The 13,452-nt window shown below is 45.2% G+C and overlaps 1 protein-coding gene across 1 annotated transcript in view; it reads right to left on the reverse strand.

Annotated features, from left to right (window-relative positions):
• The window catches only part of PCNX2 (pecanex 2), a 295,105-nt gene that overhangs the window by 33,162 nt on the left and 248,491 nt on the right, over positions 1-13,452 (reverse strand). Inside the window, exon 26 of the mRNA XM_028104596.2 lies at positions 876-1,129. Within this exon, the coding sequence (XP_027960397.2) occupies positions 876-1,129 (254 nt within the window). The remainder of the gene's footprint in view (positions 1-875; positions 1,130-13,452) is intronic.

A 13,452-nucleotide genomic window follows, 5' to 3' on the forward strand; every position in this document is an offset into this window, starting at 1 on the left:
CTTTTCAGTTGGTGGGAATTCCTGAAGCTTCAGGCACCCGTGCTATCTTTCTGTTTTGTATTTCCTCATTTCTGCTGGACCACCTCTCTCAGCCTCAGCTGGCAGGAAGTCTGAGATCTCAGATGGATGAGTGTCCTCCTTGTAAATGGCATTAAAATGTGGGCCCCTCTGAGGGCCAGGCTCCAGGGCTCCCACCATGCAAAGAGCTCCCTCAAAACAGGAACCATCACAAAGACTTCCTCAGCCTTGGCTGCTCCCACTTGTTCCTCCGCCTTTAGCAAGTGCCGTCGCCCCATTGGCCCTCTGCACCCTCGCCCAAAGCTCACATTAGTTCTCTGGGAGACTGAACTCCAAACACGGACATTTTCTGAGTTTCATACAGGTTGGGCAGACATGGATACTGAGCAACGGGAAAAATACGTGAGCAAGAAAGGCGGTCATAACTAATCCTAACTGGACCATTTTACTATCTGTTTGAGTTTTCATTTTAAGCGGAAATGGCAGAGCATCTCAACTACTACTTGTAACATGTAAACATGGAGCCTTGGTGATGTTTTCAGGATGTTGCCATTTATCACCGCCATCCTCCCCCTAGCTCGGCTGGGTTAGAAGGGAAGAAACAGATCTAGGTAAGAAAAGGAACTGCCTATTAGTGCCCAGACTTGGACAGAGACTCAGGCCGTGAACTCCAGGCGAAACCAAAGCCCTGGAGGATTTTTCACAAAACCAATGGTTCCCAAACTTAGCGGGGGCTCAGATTCAGAAGATAAAGAGAAGCTTCAGCATCTAGCTTTTTGCAAAGCTTTTCAGGAGCTCCTCGAGTCAGCCCAGAACTAGTACTCAGACAAGTGTCTGGGGCCCCAGGGCAGCGGTACCTTGATGTAGTACCGGATGAGGATCCTTCGGAGGTCAAACACCTGCAGCATGGTGGCTGCATTGTTGTCTATGATGCTGTAGCCCTCCAGGATGTACTGTGTCCGGGTGATCTCCCAGGTGAGCCAGCGGAGGTGAAATGCAGCATTGCAGGACAAGAGGTGCGGCAGGTGGCCCGGCTTGCAGCAACAACAGCCTCTGTCCTCCTCGTCACCTTCCATGATGGCCTCGACCTCCCTCTGCTGACAGTAGGTTCCTGGCAGAGGACAAACACGACGGAAGTTATACAACGGGTCATTGGGGCACCTCGGCTCAGAATGGACTTTTCCCTTTGCCTCTTCCGTTAGAGGGGAAGATGCTGAAGAACGTCTGGGAATCAGGAGAAGTGTTTAATTCTTTAATTCCCACATGAGTCACAATGCTCATCATTAATTCTTCTCTTCATTCGTATTCATTCTGACTGCCACCTCCTCCCCATTTTGTGTGTGTGTTAGAGGAGACAGACTTTCATGATGCTCATGGACACCAATGGTTGAAAGGTGGAATGGTTATATCCCTGAGTTCCCTTTTCCAGAAACCTGCAGGTCGCAGCTAAGCACATGGGAGGCTAAATAAAAGTGGCAGGTGGAGATGTCTGAGAGTAAGTAGGTGCATGCTTAAGTGTTTTCAGGAAGGAAGCCTCCCTGCTTCTTTCCCTGGAAGAGCTCCATTGCCAAACGATCAGGGCATACCACCCATGCTACCCTGCCTCGCATGCCACCTCACCTCACGTGACTGAAGGCAGGATGTGGGGGGCCCTGAGTACATTTCCAAAGGAGTTCATTCCAAAAACAGGAGAAGATTATGGGTATTAACCATTTCTGAAATGAGACAGCCTATCTTCCTCAACCTCTTTGTCAATGATTTGAAGGGAAACATACAGAGTATGCCAACGACATGAGTTACTGGTACCACCTGCAGTGCAGAGTTGTGACCTAAAATTATCTCCACAGATGGGATGGTGGACTGAAAGTGATATCCTGAAAGTTAATAGGAATACATGAAATAGCCTGCATCTAGTTTCAAAAAAACCCAGCCACATGATTTGTGAATATCTAGTAGCACATTTAACAAATACTTTAGTAGTTTCATTGATCGTATGTATGAGCCAGAAGTAGGAAAAGGAAAAGATCCTACTCGGAATAGGTTGAGGAGCCTTTGGATGTTTTTAGCTTAGGAGAAATGTAGTCTGATTTATGTTGCAGGAGGTCGTGCTGGCTGCTATTCAGAGAATGGACTGTAGTAGAGGAATGAGGGGTGGGAGCCAGGGCAGGCATCGGTTACATAGGCTGATAGTTAACACAGATGAGACAGCGGTGATCTGGACAAAGGCCGTTGGGGGAGGTACAGAGAAGTGATTAGATTCTGGATCTCTCGGTAGTCTGATAGGATTTGCAAACCAATTTGGATATGAGATGTTGAAAAGATGCACAAAGAATGGAGCAAGGTGAAAAGTGAAATTATCCTTCACAGAGAAGGGCAAGATCGTGGGGGGCGCAGCCTCTGGGTGGGCAGATGGAAAGATCAGGAATTTTCTTTTGCCTGTGTGAAGTTTTAGCTGTTCACTATTAATCAAAATGGAGATGTCAAGCAGATGGTAGGATGAAGAAATCTGGAGTTCAGGACAAAGGCAGAGATTTATAACATTTGAGAGAATTATCCGGAGAGAGGGGCTATTTAAAATAATCTGGGGAGAGGAGGACAGGTCTGAGAGCTGAGCTCTGACTGTTCCATTCAGAGGTTGGGGATGTGAGGTGCTACCAACAAAATGATTGAATAGAAGTGGCTTGTGAGGTCAGAAGAAAACCAGAAAATAGCAAAAGCCAGTTAAAAAAGAAAATAAAGAGTTTCAAGGAAGAGGGAACATTAGCTATGTTAAATGATGCTTATAGGTCAAATTACAAGAGGAATTAACTATTAGATTTGACAATACAGAGGTGAAAGATAACCTTTGCAAGAGATTTCGGTGTCATGATGGGTGGGGGAAGGGATGCCCTCTTGGAGCAAGTTCAAGACTGTGGGAGAGAAAAAAGCAAGGAGAGTTAGTGTAGGCAACGCTTCTGAGGAGTTTAAAAATCTTTATGACTTCATTATATTTTTTACACATATGTTATAATGCTTGATATTGTCCCACAGATCACTGGGTCTCTGTTTTTTTTCTTTAAACTTTTAATCATTTGCATCAGTTTGAATAGTTTCTATTGTCTTGTCTTCAAGTCCACTGATCTTTTCTTCTATCCTCTAAATGTTTCACCTCAGGCGTATTTTATTCATTTTTAGAATTTCTCTTTTTCTCCTATTGATAGTCTCCATCAGGTCATTTATTATGATAATTTTTCCTCAGACTTCCTAAACATATTAATAACTGTTTGAAACTTCTTTTCTGTTACCTCCAACATCTTTGGCTGTGTTTCTGTTTATCGTTTTCTTTTCCTGGTTATGGGATCACTTTTTTTCGGCTTCTTTTCATACCTAGAAACTTTTATTATATGCTGTATATCGTTGATGCTATAGTGTTGACAGTCTGGTCTTTTTTTAGAGAGAGTTATGTTCTCTTAAGGGGTTCGTTTATTTGCACATCAGCTTGTCAGCTTGATCCTTTTGAAACTTGTTTTCAATCTTTGAGAGTGTCTAGAGTAGACCTCTAGGGTGAAGGTATCTCTATTCCTAAAGTCTTCCTGGGGTCTCGGTTGAATTCCTGGGATGTTCGACTACAAGGTAGTCTCCACTGGATGATTCTCGGCACTGTTAAGCCTCCGTATCCTCCACTTAGCTCACACCTCCCCAGTTACTATTCTCTGCCAGGACTCGCCTCTAACATTCAGCAGGTTAATCTTCATCCAATCACTAAAGAGGATCCCAGTACAGATTTTTGCCGTACCTTCTCTGTGAAATTCACTCCTATCTGCTACTACGACCCACAAAGTCCAGCTATATTAGCGATCCAGAACTCTGATTCTCTCTCCGTAGCTCAGCAAAACAACTGTATTCTGTTTGGATGCTGCCTCCCGCTACTACAGATAGGAAACGGCCTCCAGGAAGAGAACAAGGGTAATTATTATGGAGCTTACTTTGTGTGTCTCCTTTCTCTCAATAATCAGAGACTTGCACTGTCTGTTCAATACCTGAAAGCGGTTGATGAATATATTTTTCCCAGTTTTAAAATTGTTTATGGCAGGAAGGATAGTCCAGTACTGGTTACTCAGTCATGGCTGAAAGGGTGACTCTCTGAATCCTTCTACATGTCTTTTGAGACTTAATTCAAACATGAAAACTGTCCCTACATTCATTTCCATACCATTCACTTTTTCCAAGATCCCATATCATTATTCAGAGTGCCTGGTACATAGTGGGTGCTAACAAAGTGGTTGGTGGGATGCCTGAATGAATGACTGAATGAATAAATAAAAGAAAGGTGTTAATCCAGATCACTGTATGCACAGGCAACAGATACCTATTGAGAAAATGCACAGCAGATTACATTATGCATGTGGCAGATAAAGTCAGTGTTGGTACTAAGCTTCTCTTATAGTACAAATGAATGGGTCAGAGATGGAAAACTACAATCTTCAAATAGTAATGTACACACAGAACTGTTAAGATAACAGGCAATGTAATAGGAGTTGACCAGGAAGGGGTTGTTTAACATAAAAGTATAACGGTGAAGGGCTGATCCCAGATCTTGTGATTCCATTTGCCTTTCCCCGAAATTTCACTGCTTTGGGTCTTAGGTGAAAGCAGTCTTTTTAAAAACATTTCAAGGGTCTCTTAGCTCATTCTGCAATATAAAACCATAGAGATACATATAAGTACCTACATGAACTATAAGCAGTGAGTAATTCAGACCGCATGCTCTGGGGCTTCCAGACTGAGCAATGACCCCAGTGTCCTAACCGATCTGCCCACTGGGACCCTAGGACGGCAGGCACTAGACTCCGGGCATGGGAGATGTTCCATCCCACCAAATGGCACACTAACCACACTGGTGTTCTTCCAGTAAATAATATAATTCAGCAAGAAACTCTCCTTCAATGAAGAAGTGAGGCAGGTCTTAGGCTACATAAGGAAGAAGCAGAGAGGAGGATTTTCACCTCAAATAGATGAACAAATCTGGTTAAATGACATGTCTCAAAAATCCACATTTCTTTCCAATTTCTCTCTCCATACTTCTCCATCCAGGCATTTATCATGTGGGGCTGAATGTCAGGGTTGGTTTTTTTTTCCCTCTTACATTAAACAAACTGGAAGGTGTGTGTGTGTGCACATGCGCACCATACAGTGGAGAGTTTAGATTTCCACCACATGAATGAGATAAGTAAAACCACACACCATGAGGAATGACATTGACGAAAGGACAGGTGAGGACACAGTGCGCCATGAAGGACCGCCACTCAACAGAAACATCATAACTGCTGCGGGCTTTTAATAAATACTCAGTTGAGGTAGGTCTCAGCACCTTCTCTTAGGAACAAAAGATGCAGGGTCAGGATCACATTGTAAAAGAAGATGAAAATACAAAACTCAGTCATTTCTGGACATGCACTAATTTGTTGCTCAAATGCAAGTCGAGACCACAGTCTTCTCGGGGAGGCTCACAGGGTTTAGAGCACATTCCCTCCAAAGGGAACACCGGAGGCCAAGTGTCCCCACACTGTGATTTCTCACACCATCGGTGTCAATGAATGACGAGCGGGCTAGCTGTTTCTGTCTGGTGTTTCCATCGAAACCGACTCTTGGCATTTTTTGTGTTGTGGTGTTCTCATGGTTTAAGTCAGCGGGACATAGGAAGGCATTCAGTAAATAATTTTTGAATTATGTTGAGAGCGTCTTAGGGTCTTAGTTCTGATAGATGAGAATGCCTAATTAAAGCAGTAGGAATTAGTGTTTGGAACTGAAAATGTACCTAGTAGATCCCAGATGTCTTGCCACAGAGGACACGCATCCATTTCCTGAGTGTGGCCACCATGTGGGGCAGCCATTCCTGGCATACCTGGCAGCCCTCCTGACCTCTGACCCTTTCTTCCTCTCTTCGCCGGTTCCCCAAACAGCAAGCACTGTTCCCCTTTAAGTGCAGTTTGGTGTATCTACCAGCGACAGGCCAGGCCTGGCTTATTTATTCACACTTATTTCCCAAAAGGAATGAAGTCAATTTAAAAAGGCATGCACAGTACAACAACAAATGATAAAATTTAGGTAAAAATGGGGATAAGAAAAAATATGATGAAGCCAGAATAATGTCAAGAGACCGTAACTGTATTCTGTGATACCCTATCTTTTTACTAAAGGTGGACCACAGATTGCACTGGGGATTTCTAGAAGCCAATGTACAAAGAAAAGTTGAACAGTTTCTTGTGTCCTTAAGACAACAACAGAATAATTCCTTGCAAGGGTCACAGCTATTTCTGGCAAAGACACCGGAAAGATAATATTCCCAAGACCCTAATAAAAAGAATATTGTGCAATACGGTGAACACCATCCTTAACAGCATTGCCCAGAAAGTACAAACACAAGCCTCAGTGAACTGTTCTAATATAGCCAAAGTGCAATAAAGAAAAAGCATCTCTATAGGTGGCCAAAACAATGTAGCTTTAAGTATGTGGTTCTCGTGTCTCCCAAGGGCAGATTTTAGAGACTCCTGAGGACAGGAGAACTTCATCCCTTTGAGGAGGTCCTTGCTATGGATGGTTTCCTCTCCACCCAGTTCTGACAATTATCGTGTACTGAGCGGCAATAAATCTTAATGTGTTCTCCCTGACAAGCCCAGGAATGGAGATATTCTGTGTGGCTGGTGAATGCAGGCACCATCCTGCTCTCATGGACAGCCAGGCCAGAGGTAGAGCTGACGTTTCTTGGGAAAGACGGGAAGCCAAAGAGAACGGTTGCCTGAACAGAAGGTCCACTAACCAAAACTCAACCCAAAGTGTCCCCCGTTCCATTCCAAACAGCCCCGTGGGGCAGATGCCATCCAGGCTGGGAAGCCTGGGCCAGAGGAGAGAGGACTCAGGGTGGGCCCGCTGGAGTGGAAACATGACTCCCACCGAGGCACTTGAACATGATTTCGTAGGTAACAGGCAGGTAGTAGGGATTTTGGAGTCTCAAGGAAACACGAGTAAAGTTGCAGTTAAGAAATATTCTCCTGCAGCTTTGGCGGAGCAAAGGAGAGGCCGGTGAGGGGAAGTCAGCTACTCACAGTCCCACTGCAGGTGCAAAATGATGAGGATGGAAACTAGGGCTGTTTACCAAGAGGTCAGAGCACATGAAGGAGATGCTGAGCCATTATGTGATGGGGACTTCAAAGGGACACATTAAAAATGGTCCCCTGTAGCGGGAAGGCTTCACTGAAAGAAAATGTCAGCTCGCTTTACAACCTTCTAGCGAGAGCACACACGATAAAGCTGAAATGCACGACATATTGTAAAGATCGGGCCTCTCGACCCTCCAGTTTTCCTCCTTTTCTGACATGCGTACTTGGAGAAACCCTGCTCAGGTGTCCCAAAGAGTCTAACTGGGTTCCACGGAAAACCCCACTTATCATCACTGCTACATTTAGTGTTCTCCAGGAATAACGTGTTAAAATGACTTCATCGGACATTTATCTGAGCTGAGTTTCCATCTGGTCACTGCCTTCATGGGCCCAGCGTGCCAGACACTGGGCCAAACAACGAGGTCATGAAGAGGGGGCAGACAGGAGAGAATCAGTCCCTGGCCATGGAGTGGACTGCAATTAGGCAAAGAGCTGATTTAGCCCATGTTTTTCAAGCTGCAGGTGGGACTTAGAGACACACACTTTGGGATGTGTGTGGATTTCATAAATTGCATTCCCTTTTGAGGTCACAGTTAAGATCGTTCCTGAATTGCCCAGGGCCACAAAAGGAGGAGGCCACCAGATATGGTCAAAGCTAAGCTCAGAGCAGTTCACTTCCACGAAAGTTTGGACCTCACACATGTGTGTTACACGTTGGAAACGCGGTGGATGTGTGAGATAGAGCTCGGCCCCAGCCGGCTCTCGTTGGAGAAATACCCCGCTCAATGAGCTTCTCATATGGTGCCAGACATATAACGATGGACATGCTAACGGGGGAAATCTAAACCAGCATCGTCTCTTGCCAGCTCATTATATCAAGGGGCTATTATGTGACCAGATGAAATAATATCCGAGAAGACTTTTTAAGGTTTTTGAATTACGGCCATTTTCAGCAAAGTCACAGTGTGATTCGCCCCCCGCCCCACAAACCTCTTCTATAGTTTTAAAGTCACAGAGCTGCCTTTCTCTGCCCCTCCTCACCGCGCACTACTTCTCTGGGACAGAATCCTGGAACAGGAGCTGAAAGGTAGACGCAGGCCCTCTATCCCCAGCTACTCGCCCCAGGAGGAGGCTTCTACATCTCCTAGACTTCAGATTTAATTTCTGGGAAGAAATAATTATTCTAACAAGAATATGTTTATATGTAAAGCTGTCCTATTACACATCCCGTTTCCTGCTGGCTAAACATCCATTTGACAATCACCCCCTTGGAATTAATCCAAACTTAAAGATGGAGAAAAAGATTGCCAAGAATATGGGATGCGACCAAAGTCACGGAGCAGAAGTCAAGGAGTAGGGTTGGTCTATTGTGACACTGAATGAGCTTAGTTCTTTATTATTTTACTGGATAATTTCTCCCCTGGTCCCAAGTTCCAGGCCTTTGGCAGCATTGGACTTGTGCACCTCTCAAGTATCACGAGGAGAATCTAGGAGAAGTGTATTGGCCCAGTGCACGGTGGGGGACAAAATATGTTAGAATAATTTATACACGTTTGATTTTGTGGGCACAGCAGAGATTTCTACTGTAACCATTTTATATTCCAAGGAGACTCCATTTGCTTTAAGACATACCCATATGAATAAAAATTCTCTTATTGCCCTGTTTGGCAAGCTGGATTTTAAATGTGGTGGAATACCTTTCAGTGAAACAGCATTGTTTTTTCTCGGAGAATTTTTATTTCAAAACCTCATCTAGGGCGCCCGGGTGGTTCAGTCGGTTAAGCGACTGCCTTCGGCTCAGGTCATGATCCTGGAGTCCCGGGATCGAGTCCCCGCATCGGGCTCCCTGCTCAGCGAGGAGCCTGCTTCTCCCTCTGACCCTCCCCCCTCTCATGTACTCTCTCTCTCTCATTCTCACTCTCTCAAAATAAATAAATAAATCTTTAAAAAAAAAACAACACAAAAACAAAACCTCATCTATTTATGTATTATTAATCAGCTTGAAAAGTGATGTCTCAGATAGCATCTCATTTCTCGCATACATTAACCTGCTTATGCAGGTGTAATTTCTCCTTTTATAAATGAGGACACTGAGTCTCAAAAGCAACTCCTCCAGTAGAAGGGTCTGGTCTTTTGAATTTAAAATCAGTATTTTCCCCTCATCATACACTGTCTAATAAGGCTTCACAAATTATAAGCAAAAGTTCTCTGAATTTACTTTTTTCTACCAGCCCCTAGGAGAACATGAAATGAACCAAGTCACTTCGTGTACATGGTAACTTACATTGGGCAGGTTTGAAGCATAGATATAAGAAACATTGAAACATATAATAACTACCTCTGTGCATACTATGGTTTTCTCCCCCTCCTGCCCCACTCACAGATGAGAAAACCAACGCATTCAACTTTACACAGAAGAGTCAGATACTTTCTCATTCATATTTAATTCCAAGTTGTCTTATTTTACTTTTCTCCAACAAACTTATTTTTGAGTGTTGTTAAAATATGCAGACCCCTTTCCTTCCCAGACTGGCTATCTAGACAAGTATGGTTTTGTCTCTCTCACTAACGTGTCACACAATTTGAAATGAAGAAGAATATGGTGTTTAGCAATTCTGAATGAAGAACCTATTATTTTATGGGTAAAGTTTGGACCCAAGGGATTTAACCAATTACTCGAGCCATGTAGACACAGGAACTCAGGACTCGCTAATGACTTGAATGTTGTCATAGAGGAGAAAGAATTCTAGATAGTTTCAAGATTAGTGGGACAGCTATGGCTTTCCGTGGATTCGCCAGTTAGGAGAAAGGTTTGGTTGGGTTGGATTAACTTTAGATAAGATTAGTGACACAGATATTTTTTAAAAATGTCCCTACAGGCCGGTGATTATGGGGTGTTAGCCAAACTATGAGATGGCTGAGAACGTTTCACACAAACAGGCACATAAATCCCATTTTTTGATGTTTTCCAGATCCGCTGGTAACGTGTGGCTCATCCTGATAACTGTGCCTTAGCTCCCCACGTTCATTCTGCAAAAGCCTTCCAGGTTTCACAGTTGCTAGGGCAGTTGATCATTCAAGAAACTGAGCTGCTAATGGTGGTGATGCCATCTTAAGATTTACACTTTCAGGTAAAACTTCTAAGTTTCAACAACCAGAGAGATTTTTTTTTTAAAGATTTTATTTATTTATTTGAGAGAGAGAATGAGATAGAGAGAGCATGAGCGGGGGGAGGGTCAGAGGGAGAAGCAGACTCCCCGCTGAGCAGGGAGCCTGATGCGGGACCCGATCCCGGGACTCCAGGATCATGACCTGAGCCGAAGGCAGTCGCTTAACCAACCGAGCCACCCAGGCGCCCAACCAGAGAGATTTTAAAAAAATCTTTTTTTTTCCTTTCTTTTCTTTCTCTTTCCTCCCTCCCTGCCTCCCTCTCTCCCTTCCCTCCTTCCTCCATCCTTCCCTTCCACCCACTCCAAGGCAGTGTGGTGTACTGTAAAGGTCATGGACCTCGGGGACATCTACATCCATGTGCTTACCCCTCCTCCACCACCGTGGACTGTGAAACCTGGAGCAACTTACTCAACCTTATTCCCCCAATTTTTTTATGTCTCAAGTAGGGATAATAACACCTGCTCACTTTATAGAGTTATTATAAGGAATATCCTAGAATATTATGAGGACTATAATTAAAGTGCTTAATATGGTACCTGGCAAAGAACTGATGCTCAGGAAACCTTAGATGGCTTCTAATTTCTCCCTCAACCAGTATTTATCGGGCATCCTGCATGAGCCAGTCAGCGCACTGAAGGAGGGACGTGAATAAGACAAGAAGTCTCAGCCTTTGAGAGCCTCACAGTCTAACAGCACTGGGTTGAATCAATATTTCACAGCCTGCATGAATAAAGAACTGCATCTATAAACTTTGCAAGAACACTGAAAATAGGGGCGCCTGGGTGGCTTAGTCGTTAAGCGTCTGCCTTCGGCTCAGGTCATGATCCGAGGGTCCTGGCATCGAGCTCCTCGTCGGGCTCCTTGCTCGGCAGGAAGCCTGCTTCTCCCTCTCCCGCTCCCCCTGCTTGTGTTCCCTCTCTCGCTGTGTCTCTTTCTGTCAAATAAATAAATAAAATCTTTAAAAAAAAGAATACTGAAAATAAGATTTGGTTTTTAAATTACAACTTATGATTTTATTATCAAGAAACATTCATTGACCCAGACACCGTATGTGGCCACGTGTCCGATATCATGGTCACATCCTGATCTCCGTGATGTAGATATGCAAGGACTTAAAAACAAATGTAATTTTCATCATGACTTTGGTCTAAATAAGAGGACAAAGCAATCTCTATTGGTGTGGTTTCTTGTTTGAACTACCCTATGAGCAAACACTGGAAGTATTTGATCCCATGGGAATGCATATATGAAACCTAAATTATATACAAATGCAGTATCATTCATCCTAAAGAAATACTGAGAAAAGAATAAATTGACGGAAAACTGTATAGTTAGACAACTAATAAAAAAGGTAAATGTCCACATAACATTAGGTATTTTTTTTAAAAGATTTTATGTATTTGTTTGACAGAGAGAGACACGGCGAGAGAGGGAACACAAGCGGGGGGGGGGGTGGGGAGAGGGAGAAGCAGGCCTCCCGCGGAGCAGGGAGCCCGATGCGGGGCTTGATCCCAGGACCCCGGGATCATGACCTGAGCTGAAGGCAGGCACTCAACGACTGAGCCACCCAGGCGCCCCAACATCATGCATTTCTGATATGGGTTTCCAAAACCCCACTTTATCAAATGACACTAATATTTCCTTAGACCTCCCCTTAGAAGATTTCTGGAAAACTAACCTTGCTGTGATAAAAATGTAGCAGTCCTGTATTAATTATTAATTAATGAGGCCAATGAAATCTGCACACATAACTAAATTCCATCTCCGTAGCCCCAAAACTTCCCTGCATGTGATCCGGCCTGAGAGGATAGGATCCGCTTCATCACGCTTGAGAGAACGTTGCCTTACGGCAGTTCATGTCATCTGCCCGGGGGAGCCCAGGACCCCCGAGAGCCTAATTGCCATAGCATTGGACAAGTCACGTTTTCTGACCTGACCTTAACTACCACTCGACTTCCACCCAGGCCCCAAACTCTGGGGGTCCTCTCACTGTGCCCTCAGGAACTCGGGATCTATTCCTCAACTTCTCTGCCTGTTCTCCTCTTCTCTTGGGTGCCTGTTGGAAAGCTGGCTCTCCCTGTCCCCTCTGCAGCTCTCCCGAGTGGGGCTCATCCCTTGCTTCTCAGGGATGCTGTCAGACCATTCCCGGTCCGCCCCGCACCATTCTCCCTCGTTGCCTCCTTCCAGGGCCCTCTAGGTCACTCCACGTCCATGGAGATTCTGGCCTGGGGTCACTGGTACTCTCCAGCGTACCTCTGGCCATCCCTCTTGAGATTTTAGGATCCACACAGAGGCTCCTTCCAGCATCCTGGCCCCTGCCTCCCATTCCTCTAATGAACCCATCTTCCACTCAACCTCAGCCACTTACTTCCATGGCCATGACCCTAGGCTGTGATTACCAAGGGCTGTCTCCCCCTGTGAGTGTTAGTTTCAAACCTCTTGCTCTCCCGCAACCACCTCCCGTCCTTCCAGCTCGTTTCCTCTAACGCTACAACTTCAACAACCCTGACAACTTTCCTGGATCCAGAAAGCCCTTCACCGGGTCCTAGTTCCCCCCTCTCTCATACCCTCACTCCTCTCTCTCAGCTGCCACTCCGTGGCCAGCCATTGCCATCATCATCAAACCCTTGCACACGCCGTCAGTTCCCTTGTCCTTGGTTTACCTTATGGCACTCAGTTGACTTGGTCTCAATCCCGATTAAGGCCAGCTCTGCCCATGAACCTGCAGGTGCCTTGGGGAAAAACACGAGCAACCTTAACACATCTTCCTTTAACATCACAATCCCTGACCCCACGGGGGCTCTTCGTACTGGCCAACTGTACCCCCCTACTCCATCCATTCCTCCAGCTCACGCCCGTTTTTACCTGCATCTGGGCCATAGGTGTCCCTCCTCTCGATGAGCTACTGTGGATTCCATCCTCCCAGCCCTTGGGATTCTATCACTTGCCATCATAGCAAGCCCTCCTCTTCCCTTTGCCTGAAATCCCTCTACTCTGCTTCACTGCGCAGTCCTATCGCCAGCTGGGGCACTAATGCTCCGGGGTGCCGACCTTCTCTGTGTGGCCCTGTATTCGCGGGAAGTCTGCAGCCGTGGTCTCAAGACTGTGATAGCAACCAATAGGA

This window comes from Eumetopias jubatus, unplaced genomic scaffold (genome assembly GCF_037043125.1).
Source record: "Eumetopias jubatus isolate StellerSeaLion01/CBP00866 unplaced genomic scaffold, mEumJub1_p1.0 scaffold_17, whole genome shotgun sequence".
Lineage (NCBI taxonomy): Eukaryota > Metazoa > Chordata > Mammalia > Carnivora > Otariidae > Eumetopias > Eumetopias jubatus.